Source organism: Carlito syrichta, unplaced genomic scaffold (assembly GCF_000164805.1).
Source record: "Carlito syrichta isolate Samal-C Ts95f unplaced genomic scaffold, Tarsius_syrichta-2.0.1 Scaffold304554, whole genome shotgun sequence".
NCBI classification, from domain to species: domain Eukaryota; kingdom Metazoa; phylum Chordata; class Mammalia; order Primates; family Tarsiidae; genus Carlito; species Carlito syrichta.
The window spans coordinates 308,461-326,309 of NW_007248650.1; the positions used below are offsets into that span (position 1 = coordinate 308,461).

General features: G+C 55.2%; 1 protein-coding gene across 1 annotated transcript in view; it reads right to left on the reverse strand.

The window, feature by feature from the left end:
• LTBP2 (latent transforming growth factor beta binding protein 2) overlaps window positions 1-17,849 on the reverse strand; it is a 126,899-nt gene that overhangs the window by 77,716 nt on the left and 31,334 nt on the right. Inside the window, exons 15-16 of the mRNA XM_021713445.1 lie at window positions 13,523-13,664; window positions 12,188-12,258 (exon numbers count right to left, since the gene is read on the reverse strand). Of these exons, the coding sequence (XP_021569120.1) occupies window positions 12,188-12,258; window positions 13,523-13,664 (213 nt within the window). The remainder of the gene's footprint in view (window positions 1-12,187; window positions 12,259-13,522; window positions 13,665-17,849) is intronic.

The window sequence follows — 17,849 nt, forward strand, 5'->3', positions numbered from 1 at the left end:
TGGGTCAGATTGGGCACCGGGGCGGGCAGGCAAACAAGACGGGCACCCACACAGAGGACCCTGCCCAGTGTCAGGTCCTTGACGCATGGAAGCCCCTTGCCACGCAGGGAACTGGGGCTCCAGCGAGGCTCTGGCCGGGCAGCTTTGATTGTGCCATGAACAGCTCATGGGAAGTGAGTGGCTGGGAAACCGGAAGTGGCATTTGATAGAGGTGTATCATATCATGGCAAGTGAACGTTCTCAAAGGCTGCCGACCCAGGTACACGTGTTGGTGGAAGAAACCGGCTCAGGAAGATGGCCCTTCTGGGTCAACACTTAGGAGACTGCACAGGGCCTGGCCAGTGGAGGCAGGTCCTCCAGCAGGCTCAGGTCTGGGAGGCTCTGGGCCGGCTGTCACTGGCTCACCTCCGTCCTCTTATTTGGTTTGCACAAGTCTCGTCAGGATGTGAGCACTGTCTGACCTCCACTCTAGAGGCCTAAGTGCCTTGCTCTGAGCCGCGTGTGCACGTGATGGGATTGGAGCATAGACGCCTCTCTTCTCCCTCTACTCCACCAAGAGTCACCCCCCAATGGCCCACAATGGTGGCTCCAATGCCCATCCATGAGTGAAAACATCCTGATAGCTTTGAATGGTCTACCATAAAATAAATAGATTCTTGAGGCTTTTTTATGATACTGTTTCTCCCCATTTAAAGTGTATGTTTGACTTTGATATTATTATTATTTTGGTGTTAAAATGTTCCGCCAGGCGTGGTGGCTCAAGCCAGTAATCCCAGCACTTTGGGAGGCCGAGGCGAGAGGATTGCCAGAGCTCAGGGGTTCAAGACCAGCCTGGGCAATTGACAAGAACTCCTCTCTACAATAAATAAAAAAAATTAGCCAGGCGTGGTAGCGTGCGCCTGTTGTTCCGGCTACTTGGAAGGCTGAGGCGGAAGGATCACCTGAGATCAGCAGGTTGAGGCTGCAGTGGCCGTGAGCATGCCACTGCACTCCAGCCTGGGTGACAGAGTGAGACTCCAACTCAAAAACAAACAAACAAAAAAATGTTCTTTCTAATTAAAAGTGACTGCCAGGTGCAGTAGCTCATGCCTGCAATCCTAGCACTTTGGGAGACTGAGGTGGGAGGATTGCTTGAGCCCAGGAGTTGGAGACCAGCCTGGGCAACATAGCAAGACCTTGTCTCTACAAACAATAAAAAAAATTTTTTTAAAGTGATGGAAAATGGTGGTTCATTTTTTATTTGTTTTTTTTCCTAACATCCTCACTTGGAAAAATGAAAATCTGACCACTGTGCTTGGCACTTCAGATATTTTTGGAAATTTTACTGGTGCCTGAAGTCCAGAGACCCCTTGGGAGGAAGGGCAGTAGTCGTCATGTGTCCTTCTATGTTAAGTGAACACAGATTTCCAAAACTTAAGTATCAAAAAGTAAACCGGCCATCTCTGGTCATTGGAGGCAAGGGTTGTTGCTTAAACCACAGAGGGAGAGGCCAAGGGTCCCAGTAGGACCATGCTGTGGGGATTTGTAGAGAACCGACCTCCAGTGGGGTGGGCTGGGGATTGCCTGATCTGCCCTGGGAGCTCCATCCCTCCCGTATTTCCTCAAAAGTGGAGATCACATCTCACGCTTGAGAACCAACTCTGTGGGTCACGTGCCTAAGGAATCCCCTTGACTGACCACTGGTGGGAGTCACCAAGCATGATGTCATGATGTCTGGGGCCAATCTATTCTAAAAAGGATCCGCCCAGGCCTCCCCACGAGGACAGCACCCGACAACTGGAAGGCTACACAGTTACACACACCCCCATCCCCTGGGCTGCTCGCCAAGGCCAGTCCTCAGCCAGTCATGGCTGGGGCTCCGGAGCCCTTTCCTTTCCCACCCTCCTGAGCTCAAGCAATCCTCCCGCCTCAGCCTCCTGAGCAGCTGGGATTACAGGTGCCGCCACACCCAAACAATTTCTCTTCACCGAACATGAGATACATGGAAAGTCTCGCTTTGGGTGTCCTCTCTGTGGAGTTTGCAGGATGCCAAGAGGAGGAAGTAGAGAAACCTCCTGACACTGCTTCGAGAGCAAGAAACAAAAGGCGCCATTCCCCAAACCCCAGTGTCCCTTTCTACCTTCAAAACAGTCAAAACAGTCAAGCAGAGGTTTGCTCAGATGTGCCACACAAAACCCCTACTTTTAGGAGGAGACCTGCTTAGTGTGGGCAGGCCGTGGGCAGGCTGCTCCCACCATCTGCTCAGAGCCCTGGTGATCGACTCCTGGGCTGCAGAATGAACAGGGGAGCGGGGCAGAAGGATGTGGCTTGACAGCTCAGCCACATCCCAGCTGCATGACCCTGGCACATCTCACCTCGAAGAGATGCTTCTGGTGGTGCCTCAGTGGCCTCATCCATAAAATAGGCCTGATCATTCCCGCCTCGAAAAGCTGGTGTGAGTCTCAACAGACAGACATCCTAGATGTGGAAGTACCTTGTCCTCGTTAAAGCTGTGCTGACTGAGTGTGGTGGCTCACGCCTGTCATCCCAGCACGTTGGGAAGCCAAAGCAGGAGGATCATTTGAGGCCAGGAGTTCAAGACCAGCCTAGGCAACATAGTGAGACCCTGTCTCTACAGAAAAGTTTAAAAGTGAGCTGGGCGTGGTGGCATCTGTAGTCTCAGCTTCTCAGGAGGCTGAAGCAGGAGGATTGCTTGAGCCTAGGAGTCCAAGGCTACAGTGAGCTATGATTGTGCCACTGCACTCCAGCTTGGGTGACAGAGCGAGATCCTGTCTCAAAGTAAAAAAAAAATTTTTTTAATTAAAATATTTTTAATAGTTGTTCAATACAGTCTCATACTGCAGCCACCAGCTGTATGTGGTTATTTAAATTTAAATTGATTAAGATTAAATTCACTTTAGACTTTCAAGTGCTCAACAGTCACCTGTGGCTCCTGGCTGCCACATTGGCCAGCAAGATATAGAACATTTCCGTCACTGCAGAAAGTTCTAGTAGGCAGCACAGCAAAGCTTTAAAAAACTAAACACTCAGCCGGGCGTGGTGGTTCATGCCTATAATCCCAGCACTTTGGGAGGCAGAGGCAAGAGAACTGCCTGAGCCCACAGGTTCGCGACCAGCCTGGGCAACTTGGTGAGACCTCATCGCTACAATAAATAAAAAAATTAGCTGGATGTGGTGGCATGGACCTGTAGTTCCAGCTACTTGGAAGGCTGAGGCGGAAGGATCAACTGAACCCAGCAGGTCGAGGCTGCAGTGGCTGTGAGCGTGCCACTGCACTCTAGCCTGGGTGACAGAATGAGACTCCAACTCAAAAAAAGAAAAAAGAGAAAACCTAAGCACCCCTCCACCACCACTCCCCTAGAGGCAAGATGGCTGCTCCCAGGGAAAGGCAAGGTCAACTCAGGCCCCTGTCATGGAGATAGATAACAGGGACTGTGGGCCAGAGACAGGGGCTGCGTTCCAGGCATCAGAGACAGCCAGTCCGGTCCCCTTCTGTACTCCCCACCCCCAGCAGGGCATTTGCCATCAGCCCCTTCCTGGGCCCCAGCAACACCTTCTCCCTCTGTGTCTGACCCATCAGGTGAGGCCCCGACTTCAGGGTGGGCCCCCCAGCCTCACCCTTCCTCCAAGGTTTCTACACCACCCGCTCTTGACTTGAAGATGAATTTCAGCTCCGGACCAGCCCCCGACACCAGAAGCTCATCACTCCCCAGGTTAAACCTCCAATTGTCCCCAAATCTGCGTCAGTGGGCCTCTAAGACCCACTGACCCATCCACGAAGTTGCTTGATCCTTCCTCAGTCCGAGGCCCTGTCCCCTTCCACACCCAGAGGCCGTGACAGGCAATGGTTTCCAACCTGCCCACAATGTCTGTCTCAGCCCTCCCTGGGCATCCCTCCTGAGGCCCCACCTGAAAACCTCATTTGCTCCTGGAATTTGCTTACTGGGGCGTCCCTCTGTGGCCCTGAGTTGTTTTTCTGCAATCTTGACCTTCGGTTTCCACAGGAAGGTGATCTGGATGTCAGAAATCCCTCAGCCCAAGGAGCCCCTGTCGGGCTGGCTCACACACATCCTCAGAATCCCCCTCAGAATCACCCTCTCCACTCTCGAGCTCTGCCTGGGAGCTGTGTGCCCCAAGCACTGGCCTCAGACCTCGAGCCCCAGAGTGCGGGAAGGGTGAAGACCTCGGGACTCGCCCTCTTCCACCACAGCTGTGCAGGGCCACAGCCCAGGACAGCTGGAAAAGGCACGGGGCTCGGGGGCCGGCCAAGTGCCCGGCTCCAAAATAGCAGTTGTGTTCACATAAAAGCTCCTAATGAGAGAAAGATGCCGTTCTTGGCCCTCACGTGCTCTCTGCAGACGCGTCTGGCAGACATGGCGGGCCTCTACCGTTTGGCAGCCGGAGGGGAGGAAGGGGAGGTGTGAGTCAGACCTTGGCCTGGCCCTCAGCATGGACCGCCCTGTTAATTGCATTAACAAAGGCTGCGGTGCTGGGCCAGGTGGGGCCGGCCGGGGGCCGGGAGCCGGGGCGGGGGCAGGGAGCAGCCTAATTCCCACAGGCTCCAGCAGGCATGAGGAGGGAGGCCTCCGGACATGGCCTGGCTTGGTCTCCAGCTGCTTCTTCAAAGCAGGAAAAGGGTCACCTGTCCACCCCCAGAGTCCTGAGGACTAGTCAGAGAAGCGGCCTCAGTGTCAGCAGGGTCTCTGGGGGAAAGAGGAGCTGGGACGGGGCCCTGGACAGCCACCACTGGGGATGAGCCTGCGGCGAGGCCTTTCCAGGGAAGACACCTCCACAGCAGTGCCCACTCAACACCCAGGCCCTAGAAGGATCGGGAGGGACGAACACACCATCCCCACGCTCACACCTCAGCAAGGCCAGGCGGACAGCATGGCCCTGAGGCACAGCCCTGTTGGACTGTATGACCTGGGGCCTACTTCTTCACTTCTGTGAGCCTCAGTGTCCCTGTCCGGAAAGCAAGTGTGTGTCCAATGCACTACTTGTCCCAGACGGCAAACAGGACAGACACTGTCCTTCCCTTGGGAAGCTTCCAATTCAGTCAGAGGGACCATCGTCAACAAGGAAGAAAGAAGGAGAGCAGAAGTCGGATGTGGTGTATGGAAGAAAGTCAAGCGGCTGAGCTCAGGAGGACAAAGCTGGTGGGGGCGGCTCCAGACAGGAGATCGGGGTGGCCCTGATGAGGAGGTAGCTTGAAACAGAGACGGGAAACATGGCAGGGACTAGCTGCACAAAGGGACAAAGGGAGCAGACACCGTGACACATGCCAGGAGCCCAGGCTGTCCTCATGAGCTGGCATGGGCGCCAGAGACACCGCAGCAGGAGGGCTAAGCGAGACAGTTCGGTGCAACAGGGAGGACAAGCGGAAAGCGGCTGCTGTTACCCAGGACAGCCATGCCAAGGCCCGGCAGGCACAGCAGACAGATCCACGGAGGATTCAGGATGCACAACACACAGGGCTTAGTAGCAGGAAGCCTGAGTGAGAAGATGGCGTCCTGATGGCACCATATTGGCTCCAGCAGTCAGGTCGATGGGGGTGCCAGTCAGCAGGGTGGGTGGAACTCGGGCAGCGGAGTTGGCGCAGAGGGAGGGACGTCATGGGTTCATTCTGGACATGCTGGGACAAGGATGTCTGGGAGGCATCGAGAGCAGATGTCGAGCAGCAGCAGACGCAGGGCTGGAGGTGGAGGAGAGGTTGGCTGGAGAGATGTATCAGTCTGGGCGTCACCGGCCCAGAGACAATGTTGACATCGTGAGAAGGCAGTAGAGCGTTCCAGGAGCAGCCAGAGAGAGAGGAAGCAGACCCAGGACTGAGTCATGGGAACCAGCATTTGGTAGTGGGCAGAGGCATAGCAGCAGCTGGAGACACCAGAGGGGCCAGGACAGGGAATACGTGATGGCCCCTCACGGGGTTGAAGGAAGAAGATGGCGTCTGGGGTGTGGCCAGCAGAGTGCACATTGGGCAGACTGTGGCCACTGCGGTGGACTGTCTGGCCCGGTGCTGCCCGCTGTTGCTCAGTGTGTCCAGCTCGGCTCCTACAGCCCCCTCTCTGGGGTGGGGGCGGGGGAGGTCTGGGGAAAGTCCTGGGGAAAATGTGGGGTAGAGGTGATGCCGGCAAGGGAGACTGAGGACAGGTGGCTGGGGGGAAGAGAGAAGCCACAGGCTGCCGTGCCATGACTGCCCACGCAGTCCTTTAACACACATGGACCACGTGTGCAGGAGGACACACAGGTATGTGGAGAGGGGACCAGGCACTCTGCCGGAGCCAGTGGGACGCAGCTGCTGGCTACAGGAAGCTCCTAGTCAAGGGCATCTCCTTCACACTCCTGCTCGGGGGGCACACCCTTGCTCCCAGGGAGACTAAGGCGCCCCCGTGGTGCGGGGTAGAAACAGACCGTGTCTTTGGCCAGGACTGTGCCTCTGCATTGAGGCCACATAGTTGCTCCACACAACTGCCTCCCATCTCTTCTCCTCCACTCCCTGCGGACTCCTGAGTCCCATAGGGCAGTCAAGCAAGACGAGCCTCCCACAGGTCTCTGGGCCTGGCTCCTGGTGGGCGCTGACCCAGCTGTGAAGAACATGCAAGTCCCATCTCTACTCTGACCCTTTCTCCTGAGGTGGATTAAGCATTTGTCAGAGCAAGGTCCCGGGCTCCCAGCTTTATGTGTGCCACCTCACGTCATCCTATTCTTATAACCACCATTCCCATCAGACATATGGGGAAACTGAGGCATAGAGCAGTCGACGACTTGCCCCAGATCACTGTGAGGGTAAGGGATGCAGCGAGGGTTTGAACCCAGGGGGTCTGGCTTCGGAGTTAGGACCCTCATCCACCTTGTCATCACCTCCCCCTTAGGGCTGAGTCACCACAGGGTTGGTACGGTGCGGGCCAGCAAGCTCCCTCGGGGAAGCCAAGGAGGAGCTTGGATCAGGAGAGACGGGGTCCCTGCAGGACTGAGATGGGGATCGGGGGAGACCCTGTCTCCCTGCCCACACGCACGGACACACTGGAGCCAAGGAGGCAGGAGAAACACCCAGGCCCACTCCAGCGCCTTCGTCTCCAGGATCCTGGAGCCCCGGGGAAGTTTCTGGAAGGGCTGCTAGAACTTGAGCAGCAGAAAGGCTCTCAGCACAGGTCTGGGGTAGGCCTTGTATTGTTCAGTACCTTACTCAGTGCGTTCTAACCAAGCCTTCACCTCACGCCCAGTGTGCTGCATTCTGGGGGCGGAGACAGTCCCTACCCTCAAATCAAGGCCAAACTTGCACAGAGCACATGCCAGACCTTGAACTGAACATTTGACCTAGGTTACCTCATGTGTTCCTTACAGCTCTGGGAGGCAGTGACTGATGTTGGTCACAGCTTACAAAAGAGGAAACGGAGACATGGGAAGCTTGGTCTTCTGTTCTAGCACCAAAACACTAGCCAAGCCTGCCCGGGCTGGACTGCCCACATGCAGGTTTTCACTTAGCTGTGAGGACAGAGTTAAGTACCAGCTCTTGGAGCCCGGCTACCTGGCTCTCATCTGGACTCTGCTGGTCCCTGGCATGACTTGGACAAATAACTACCCTCAACTGCAAATGGGGATAAAAACCACATTTGGCTTCTAGGATTGTTGTGAGGATGAAAAATTAATCACATAAAGTGCCTAGAATAGTACCGGACACAGAGTAAGTGCTAGAGAGTGTTATTATCATTAATCCTCAAAACCAACTCCATATAGATTGTTACGCCCATTTTACAGAGGAGGCTGGAAGAGGGTCACAGGGCCAGATTCACATACATCAACCTGGACCTGGTGCAGTCAGAGCACACACTCTTCACCTTGAACCACACTGCTTGGCGCAAGGATGGGGGACAGTCATCCACCTGGTCCTCTGGTCAGCAGCAGCAGGGATTCTCTTCTGCCTCCCAGAGCCGCCCAGCCCCTGCACATTCAGGATGAGACAGAATGAAAAGTCTAAGCTGCCTCAAATCCCCCTTCCAAACTGGGGTGGGGATGGGTGAGCCACTCTGGGAAGATTGGACGGCTTGCCAGAAGTGTCCACTGTAAATAGGACACTGTCACTCCATACCCTGCAGCCTTAGGTCCAATCAGATGCCTCAACAAATGCACAATCACATCAGTCCCAATGGAGAGCTGGCCAGGCATGGAGCAAAGGCAGACACCAAGGGCAGAAAACCAGGGGGCCCAGCTCCGGGCTATGGTGAAGGAGGAGCTGGGGCTCTTGAGGAACCTCGCTGGACAGGGAGCGGTCAGGCCAGGGAGAAGGGCTGGTGGGCTCCAGCAACCTGGGTGGATCTTGTGATAGTCGGGCGCTGGCTGGGACTCAGGTATCTGAGACCAAGGGGGAGACCAAGGTTCACATGGCTCTGAGACTAGACTTGATTCTTGGGGAGAGGGCGGCAGCCCCCTCTTCTGCTGGCACAGGCAGCACCCCCACATGTGGGAAACTGCTAGCACGGTCATGAACATTCCCCGGCACTGGCGGTCTCCACCCAGCCAGGGGGGCAGCAGTGGGGAGAGGAGAGGGGGACTCGGAGCCAGGCGGCGGGTATGGGTCCAGGAGCCCCCCCTCCACGGGCCCTGGATGAAACCATCCAGGGCCAACGCCCACAGCCCACGTGGTTCTCATCAGGCTCGCTGGCAGCCAAATGACAACAAGCAAACAACACTAGGACCAGCTCATTAGCACGGGGGCAAGTGGCTCAGGACAGGCTGATGGCCCTGGCCATGCCCTTCAGGGGTGCTGCCAGCCTGCAGGCCTGGGTCAGGGTGGGCACTGGGGCAAGAAGCCACAGGGGAGTGGGCTGGCCACATCATGGAGCGGCACTCCCCTAAGGCACACACCCATGCGCGTGAGCGCGTGCGCGCGCACACACACGCACACTGGTTCTGTTACAATCCGCAGACTCACCCAACCCCGAGTTTCCAGGACCGAAACTCCGGTTTGGCGGGGAGCCATGCTGGAAAATCACAAGCAAGTTGGGAAACTGAGAACCTCCAAGGCTGGAGGGCAGGAGCGAGGCCATGCCCAGGCAGCTGGGGAGAAGCTGCCCCCTGGGAAGCTACTCTGCTCCAGTCCAGCTGAGGCCTCAGCAGCAGCCCGTCAGCCAGCGCTGCCTCCCATCAGAGGCTGAGCTCTCCAGAACACGCCAACCCTCCCTTCAGCCCCAACTCCAAATCCCTCCCCGGGTCCCCAGAGTTCCAGAAGGCCTCACTTCTCAAAGTGCAGTCCGTGAAGCCAGGCATGGAGGCACATACCTAGAGTCCCAGCACTTTCGGAGGCTGAGACGGGAGGATTGATTGAGCCCAGGAATTCTAAACCATTCTGAGCAACATAGCAAGATCTGGTATCTTCAAAAAGTAAAAAAAAAACAAAAAACCAGGTATGATGGCACATACCTGTAATCCCAGCTACTCAGGAGACTGAGGCAGGAAGATCACTTGAGCCCAGGTGGTTGAGGCTGCGGTCAGCCATGATCATGTGTCACTGCTCTCCAGCCTGGGTATCACAGCAAGCAAGACCCTCTCTCAAACACACACACACACACACACACACACACACACACACACACACACACACACAAAGGGCAGCATGGGCTCCCCAGGCCACCACTGACCTGCCGAATCGGTCTGCTCTTTAGTGAGATCCCAGAGAGTACATGGGAACATTCTGATTTGAGGAGACCTCAAGGCAGATCTTCCTATGAGTGTCTTCACATAATGAGCAGTGACTCAGCTGCAGCCAGAATCACCTAGGGTGCCTTGAACACCAGTGCCAGGCCCACCCCTGAGCTACTGTCAGAATAAACCCCCAGTCTCAATTTCCTCATTTGTAACCCAGATGATAAGTAAATGCCCACATCATAAGAATTTTTTTTTTTTTTTTTTGAGACAGAGCCTCACTCTGTTGCCCAGGCTGGAGTGCAGTGACGTGATCCTAGCTGTCTGCAGCCTCTGCCTTCTGGACTCAAGAGATTCTCCCCTGTCAGCCTCCTGAGAAGCTGGGACTATAGGCGTGTGTCATCACACCTGGTGATTTTTCTTTTCTTTTCTTTTTTTGTAGAGACAAAATCTCACTGTTGCTCAGGCTGGTCTCAAATTCCCAGGCTCAAGCAGTCCTCCTGCCTCCACTTCCCAAAGTGCTGGAATCACAGGCGTGCGTTACCACACCCGGCCTACTTCATAAGATTATCTCAAACTAAGAGAATGTAGGCAAAGACTTTAATATCGTGTCGGGCGGCAGTCAATACACAGTTGTGGCAGCAGTAGCAGTGGTGCAAGCAATGGTGGTGGGGATAGTTATTGTCAGAGGAAGGGCAGTGGCAGTGCTGGTGGTTAGAGTAATAGAAGTGGCAGCAGCAGTGGTGGCAGTAGTAGTGGTGATGGTGGTAGTAAGAGCAGTCGTTTGGTAGTAATGGTGGTAGCAGTGCTAGTAGTGGCAGTGGTGGTGATAGCTGCAGTAGTAGCAGCAGCAGTAGTGAAGGTAGTGGTTGTAACAGCAGTAGTTGTAGGAGTGGTGGTGGCTGTCGTACTAGCAGTAGTGTGGCAGCAGTGGTTGTAGTAACAGGAGCAGAACTAGTGGTCGCCATGGAGGTGGTGGTTGTGCTAATAGTAGTGGCAGTAGTAGTGGTGAGTGTGGTGGTGACAGTACTAGAGGTGGCAGCAGTGGTTATAATAATAGTACTAGTGGTAGTAGTAGTGACAGTGGCGGTGGTGGTCATGGTAATGGCGGTGGCAGGGATGGTGGTGGTAATAGTAGTAGTAGTGAGGGCCAGGTGCAGTGCCTCAAGCCTGTAATCCCACTTTGGGAGGCTGAGGCGAGAGGAATGCCTGAGCCCAGGGGTTCAGGACCAGCCTGAGCCATTTGGTGAGACCGCATCTCTACAATAAATAGAAAAAAAGATTAGCCGGACGTGGTAGCGCACGCCTGCATTTCCAGCTACTTGGAAGACTGAGGTGGAAGGATCGCCTGAGCCCTGCGGGTCGAGGCTGCGGTGGCCAAGAGCGTGTCGCTGCCCTCCAGCCCGGGTGACAGAGTGAGACTCCGACTCAAAAGAAAATAGTAGTAGTGGTGGTAGCAGTGGTGGTGGTGGTGGTGGTGGTGGTTAGTGCTAATCCTAGCACTAGTGGTATTAGTGGTGGTAGTGGTGGTGCTGGTTGTAGTAATAGTAGGAGAGGTGGTAGTGGGACTGGGGTGGTGGTTATAGTCATAGTCATAGTGTTAGTGGTGGTGGTGGTGGTGGTAGTTGCAGAAGTAATGGCAGCACTAGCGGCAGCAATGGCAGTGGTGGTGTTTGTAGTCATAGCAGTGGTGGGATAGCAGTGGTGGAGGTGGTTGTAATAACAGTAGCAGCGGTAGTGGTAGGAGTAGGAATGGTAGTGGTGGTAGCAGCAGTGGTAATGATGGTGGTTGTAGTAATAGTAGTAGGAGAGGCAGTCGTAGTGTTGGGGCGGTGGTGTTATAATAACAGTCGTGCTACTAGTGGTAGCAGTGGTGATAGCAGCAGTGGTGGTATGCCGTCATCCCCAGTTCGCGCAGGTGGAAGGCGAGGCCCAGAGAAACCACTACTGGTGCTACTACTGCTAGCTCTGCGCTTCCTGACCACATGACCTTGGGCAGTGACTGCCCCGAGGACACTTGCATGCGCCTTGCATATGGTGCATGCCCAGCATGTCAGCTCCTGTTGTCCTAATGCCCCTTCAGTCCCCAGCGGGGGGCTCACCATGGCGCCCCACTGCCCCTGGACTGCCACTTGTCTCTTTTTCCTCCTGAGTTCCCCATGGGCTTCAGCGCAGCCCATAGGAAGACTGCCCCAGACCCGGGCAGAGCAGCTGAGCATCCCACAGAGGGTCTGAGAGCCCAGGCTGTGGGGCTGGCCAGGGCAGGGCACAGACTCCATGATGGCACCCCTGGAAATGTGGGCAGCAGGAGTTCCAGGCTGGCACATCCTGCAAATGCGCGAGTGTGTGGGGTCTGCAACCTGGCAGGGCGGGCAGCGACCTGGAGGTAGCAGGACTTTGGAGACTTGACCAGGACTGACGGAGCATCTCCCTGCTTCCACTGCAGACGCCTCCCCAGAGGGGCTGCGTCTTGGGAGGCAGCGGCGCCTCTGCTCTCGGCTCTGGAGTCCCTGGGCCTGGCCCGCCTGGGGCCGGGGGCACTCACGTTTGATGCAGTGGTTGGTGCTATTTGCCGTCGTCCATCCCGGGCAGCACTGTCCCCCGCAGACGTTCCTCCTGTGGGTCACCAAAACAGGGTCAGCACGAGGAGGCCTGGAGCTGGGACTTTCAGAGCCCCTCCGTCAGTGCCACCTCCCACAGGTGCGCCCAGAGCACACGGAGCAGCTGGGAAGGCTGGGTGGGATCGTGCAAACCTGAGTTAATTGGATCCTGACTCTGACACTCTCCACCTGCCCTTGGGAAGCCTCACTCTCTCCCTCTGTACACCGGAGACAAGACACCTGCCTGCTCTGGCAGTCCCCCAGGGGCAGCAGTTACAGTGATCTAAGACGATCGACAAGCCCACTCAGAGAGGTGTGGTAACTTGCCAACGCCACACAGCAGGTAGGTGCTGGAGCCCAATTCAAACCTGGGTTGGCCCAACTCCAAGCCCTGCTCCCACTCTACAAGGCCTCTTATCAAAAAATGGATGCCACGGTCCCTGCCCTACACAAGCTGGTCGGGGTCAACAGCTGCCAGTCGGCCCTACACATGCTGACTGTCCCAGGGAAGCTGGAAGACACGCATAAAACCATCTCAAGGTCCTGCGATGTGACCTGCCAACACAAGCATCCCCGGTCGAGCGGAGTGGGAGCCTGGGGCAACGCGGCTCTACAATGTCCCCTCAGGAGGGGCTTATCAGCGGCAGCTGGTGGGCAGGAGGGGCTGGGGACATGGGTCTTACTGCCTCTGCGGGGCAGGCACACCTTCTGTCTGGGGAGGTGAATGGAGCCTCCTTGGGGGGACCAGCTGCTCCCTGGTACTGGCCTGAGAGCACCCCACAGATACCCACTCGGCTCCCGAACCGCTTCCAGGCACCGGGTGGGCTCCACCCTGCCCCGACTCTCCATCTGGGCAGCACGCCCTGGAAGGCTCCTCCCAGGAACCTCTGGGATGGACTCCTTGGCCCAGGCTGGACCAGCTCTGGCTTCAGGAGACCCTCATCATCAGAAAGTGTTGGCCCAGCTCTCGCCAAAACCAAAGGGTTGGTGGGAGAGGGAGGGAGGCGGGAGAGGCAAGGGACAGAGCAGGCGGCCGTCCCTGTGATCTCTGTGGCCAGCATGGCGACATCTGGTCCCACTTAGAGTTTGTTTGACATTTGAGTGGACCCCAAAGCTTGTGTGGTTGCTGGAGCCTTACAAAGAATTCAAAATACATTCCTGCAGCTTGAAAAAGAGGAGGCCTATTCCTGGCCCTTTGGCCCAAAGTTATGGGGCATCGCCTGCCTCCCAGGGAGCTCCCAAAATGTCCCACCAGCCAGGAGCTGTGCCATTTGGGCCACCTGGTGGCCTCTTTGGGCCACACCTTCAGGAGCTCGGTTCCCAGCTCCATGAAGTCCTCCTGGCAGGGTGACCGGAGCCCCTGCCGCTGGGGTACGGGGAAGGGGCCACTGCTCAAACCCGAGGCTTCTGGTGTGTGCCCTGCTGGGAGGAAAAACCACCCCCATCTTCGAGTCACTGCCCCTTGTAGGGAGGACCAGGCCTCCTGGGGGCTGGGAAGTCTCTGAAAGGAAACAGACGGCATGCCCTGGGAATTTCCTAAGAACAAGGACCTTCAGCACCCAGGCAGCACAGACAGAGAGAGAGGTCTCTGAGCCAGCTGATGTCTGCTGCCCTCAGGATGGCTTTGCAACTGTCTGGTGGAACCTCGGGGTCGTCAAGCCCTCTGTGAGGACCAGCCGTGGTCAATAGCCACTAGGCAGAGGCCCGGGGGAACAGGGAGAGCACTCAGGAGAGAGGCAGGGACCCAAGAGCCTCTGGGGGTCCCTCCTAAGCCCATCTTAAAGTCTTGGGTGCAGGCCCAAGGAGGTGACCAATGGGGAATTGTCCAGACTGTGGGCTCCAGCCGGCAGAGAGGGCACATAAGCCTGAATAGCCGGGTCACAAATGACAACAGCTCTGACCCCTGGAGGCCTCTCAGAGGCCGCCGGAGCCCAATCTTCCAGGCGACGCTGCTCAGCAATCAGCCCAAGGTCCAGCATCACTGCGGGGGACGCATCCGGCCAACTGCCTGGGACCACTGTTGTTCCGCCTGGGACAAATCCGACCACACTAGGAAAGGTTTTTCTTTGTTAAAAACTCTACACCGCCCTCCACTGGCCTCTTCAAGGCCGCCCGGCCTCCAGCGCCTACCGCCTGCGCAGTCAAATGCCCCTGCCACACCCATCCACACCAAGGCTGTGTCTTCCGAGGACACAATGGCACCACAGAAGTCACACCGATGCCTTCGCCTAAGCTGCTCATTCTGCCTGGAGCACCTTCCCTCTCTTCTGTCACTGAATCCTTTGCATACCTCAAGATTTCCAGGTCAAATGATACCTCCTTGATGTGAAGCCTCCCCTGGCATCCGCCAGCCTCCCAGCCTCCGTCTGCAATGTGCCTCTAGAGTCTAACACAGCACCTGGCACGCTCATACTCCTTTGTTTTACTTAGTCCAGTGTTTTCTACACTGAGGATAGGAAAGGGAGTTTTAGGTTCCAGGACCACAACATTCAACAATCAAGTCCCTCGCGAGGAAGTGACCCCCTTTTCTGTCATCCTTTTCACCTGGTTAGGTCAGGGGAAAAAGTCTCTGCTCGAAGGCAGGTGTCCCCTCTTCACTCCCTGGTCCCCTTTTCCACAGAGAACTTGCCCAGGCCTGAGCTTCCTGACACAAGAAATGATGTCTGACTAGAGCTTAGGAACATTTTGTTTTCTCTTCAGTTGTCCTACAATTACATTCCTCTATGACAAGCGGTACCGCCTTCAACTTATGATAATGATACAAAGTTTCCTTTTGGTTATGAATTTATTTGTGGAGGAAAATGAGCCAAGCACTGTTTGCAATAGCAAAGAAATGTAATTCATCTAAATGTCCAAAAACAGGAGGATGGATAAATAAACTGTGGTATTATTCAGACAAAGGACTAACACACAACAGTTAAAATGAGTAAGCTTAGGCTAGTTGTAGTAATATGATCAAACCTCAAATTCCAATGAGGAGTGGGAAAGAAAAAAACAAGTTGCAGAGGATAATGCAATGTCTTATCAGTTATCTAAGTTTAAAATATGCAGAGGCTGGGCGGTGGCTCACGCCTATAATCCCAGCAATCTGGGAGGCCGAGGTGAGAGGGACTGGCTGAGCCCATGAATTCAAGACCAGCCTGGGTAACATGGCGAGACCTTATCTCTACAATAAATCAAGAAAAATTAACCAGGCATGGTGGCATGTGCCTGTGGTTCCAGCTACTTGGAAGGCTGAGGTAGGAAGGATCGCCTGAGCCCAGCAGATCAAGGCTGTGGTGGCCATGAGCACGCCACTGCACTCCAGCCTGGGCAACAGAGTGAGACTCTGACTTAAATAAATATGCAGAAACAATACTTTGTATTTCTTTCTTTCTTTCTTTCTTTGAGTTGGAGTCTCACTCTGTCGCCCAGGCTAGAGGGCAGTGGCACGTTCATGGCCATCGCAGCCTCGACCCGCTGGGCTCAGGTGATCCTTCCTCCTCAGTCTTCCAAGTAGCTGGAACTACAACCATGCACCACCACACCCAACTAATTTATTTATTTATTTATTTATTGTAGAGATGAGGTCACACCAAGTTGCTCAGGCTGTTCTTGAACCCGTGAGCACAGGCAATCCTCTCACCTTGGCCTTCCAAAGCGTTGGGATTATAGCCATGAGCCACTGCGCATGGCCGTATTGTGTATTTCACGACTGCATGCATCAGTAGTAATAGTGCAAAAATACATTGAAATTAATTAAATCCTAAGAATGGTTCACTCTGGTAAGAAGGAAGCAAATATATAGAAGAAATTTCAATTTAAAAAATGGAAGCAAATATTAAGGCTTGATAAAGCTGGGCTGCGAGTTATTCTATTTCCAGTGCCTTTCTGTGTGTTTGTAAAACATAATATACTTTAAAATAGATAAAATACAAAATCCTGTTATCTTAACCAAATATAAATGTAAAGAAAAATAATAACAGAATAAGAGGGAAAAGGCAGAGAAAAACATTCTGAAGGTAGAAGGTGATCCAGAAACACTGCAGGCTGGGAAGCACTGACTTGACAAGTCCCCTGAGGACTGTAGTACCTCTCATCAGTGCAGGAGCTGAATCTGCCCTGGTCACTGCTGCATTCCAGACACCTACTGCCATGCTTGGCATAAACCTAACACCGCTTCGTTGTGTGCAATAAGTCCCCCGTACATGGGAAATCTCTGACACAGATGCTGTCTGTGTGGGCCACTGCTATCTCCCCAGGGTCCAACTCTGCTTGGACATAGGCTGCCTTCCAAAACACGTGCTGAATCAATGAAGCAGCCCCAGCAGCAGTGCTGCAGTTCCAAGATCAATCGGCAGGTGGCACTTGGCCCTTGGCTCTGAGCAGCTCACAAGGAAACGGCCACTGGTCAGCGGGGCCAGAAGCCGTTAGCCCGCATGGGCCAGAGTGGAGGAAGTCAATGAACAAGACTGCCGGTGGGCCCTACCCGGCTAACATGAAGTGCCAGGGAACCCGCTCTTCACCAAAGCAAGAAGACACCCTACAGGAAGAGCCCAGTCCAACATGACACATACACCTGTGTACAGCAGGCAGCACCCTGCTCATGTGTGCGCACACCTGTGTATATACGCCAGCCTTACCGTGGTGACACCTGCTCCGCCCATCACTGATTTCTAACAGGGCTCCTCCACCCCAAAACACCTGCAGTGTGTATATAAGTTCCGCCTGATCCAGACCCCTCACACCTCTGGGACCCCTGGGCCAGCGCTAACGGTAAACCGCCCTTGCCCTAGGGCAGGGCTGCACCTGCACACCCCCTCACCTCCAGGCCCCCTGCTACCCCCTCTCTGCACGCCGCAGTCATAGCTGTCCCACTCTACACTAAACTTGAAGCTCCCGGGACCAGAAAGCATCTGTTTGTTTCTTCAACTTGATGTTAAGTAACTGGGCTGCTCTCCCAGCAGGACCACACCTGGGTCTCTGGGCCCGTCCCCATGCTCTATACACTGGCTCTTAGGAAGCACGTGTCTCCCTGCACAGGTGGGAAAGGAAAACACCCAGACCCAGCAGGTGCCCACGGAGACTGCTGGATGGCCCCGTGTCGGCAGCTTGGCCTCCGTGTCTGCTCCCCGACTGCATTCACTGGGCCTTCCATGGGCAACAGGGGGTTCATCGCACGTTCAACAGATGCCCAGTGAACACCAGCCATGGGCAGCCACAGTTCTAGGCGCTGGTGACACCGAAAGGAACAAACAAAGTCCTGACTTGCACAGAACTGGCATTCATGTGGCTGGAGCCCAGACCATAGACCCAGGAACAGAAACAGAAGCAGAGCGTCAGAGAGAGTAAATGCCGGGGAAGAGGGAAGGTGGACCGAGGGGCAGAGAGGATGCTCTGAGCAGAGACCTGGACGGAGCAGAGTAAACCCTGCTGGGTCAGGGAGAAGCGGGCTCGGCCAGGAGAACAGGGGCACAGGGAGCAGAGCTGGGGACTGGGTGTCTTCCACGCTGTCCGTGGACTAAACCCATCTGGTAAGCCGGCCAGCCGGAGAAGGGCCCCTCCCAGGACCCCGGCGTGCCCAGGGCTCCGTTCCTTCCAGAGCACCTGCAGCCAGGGGTGGCCCCC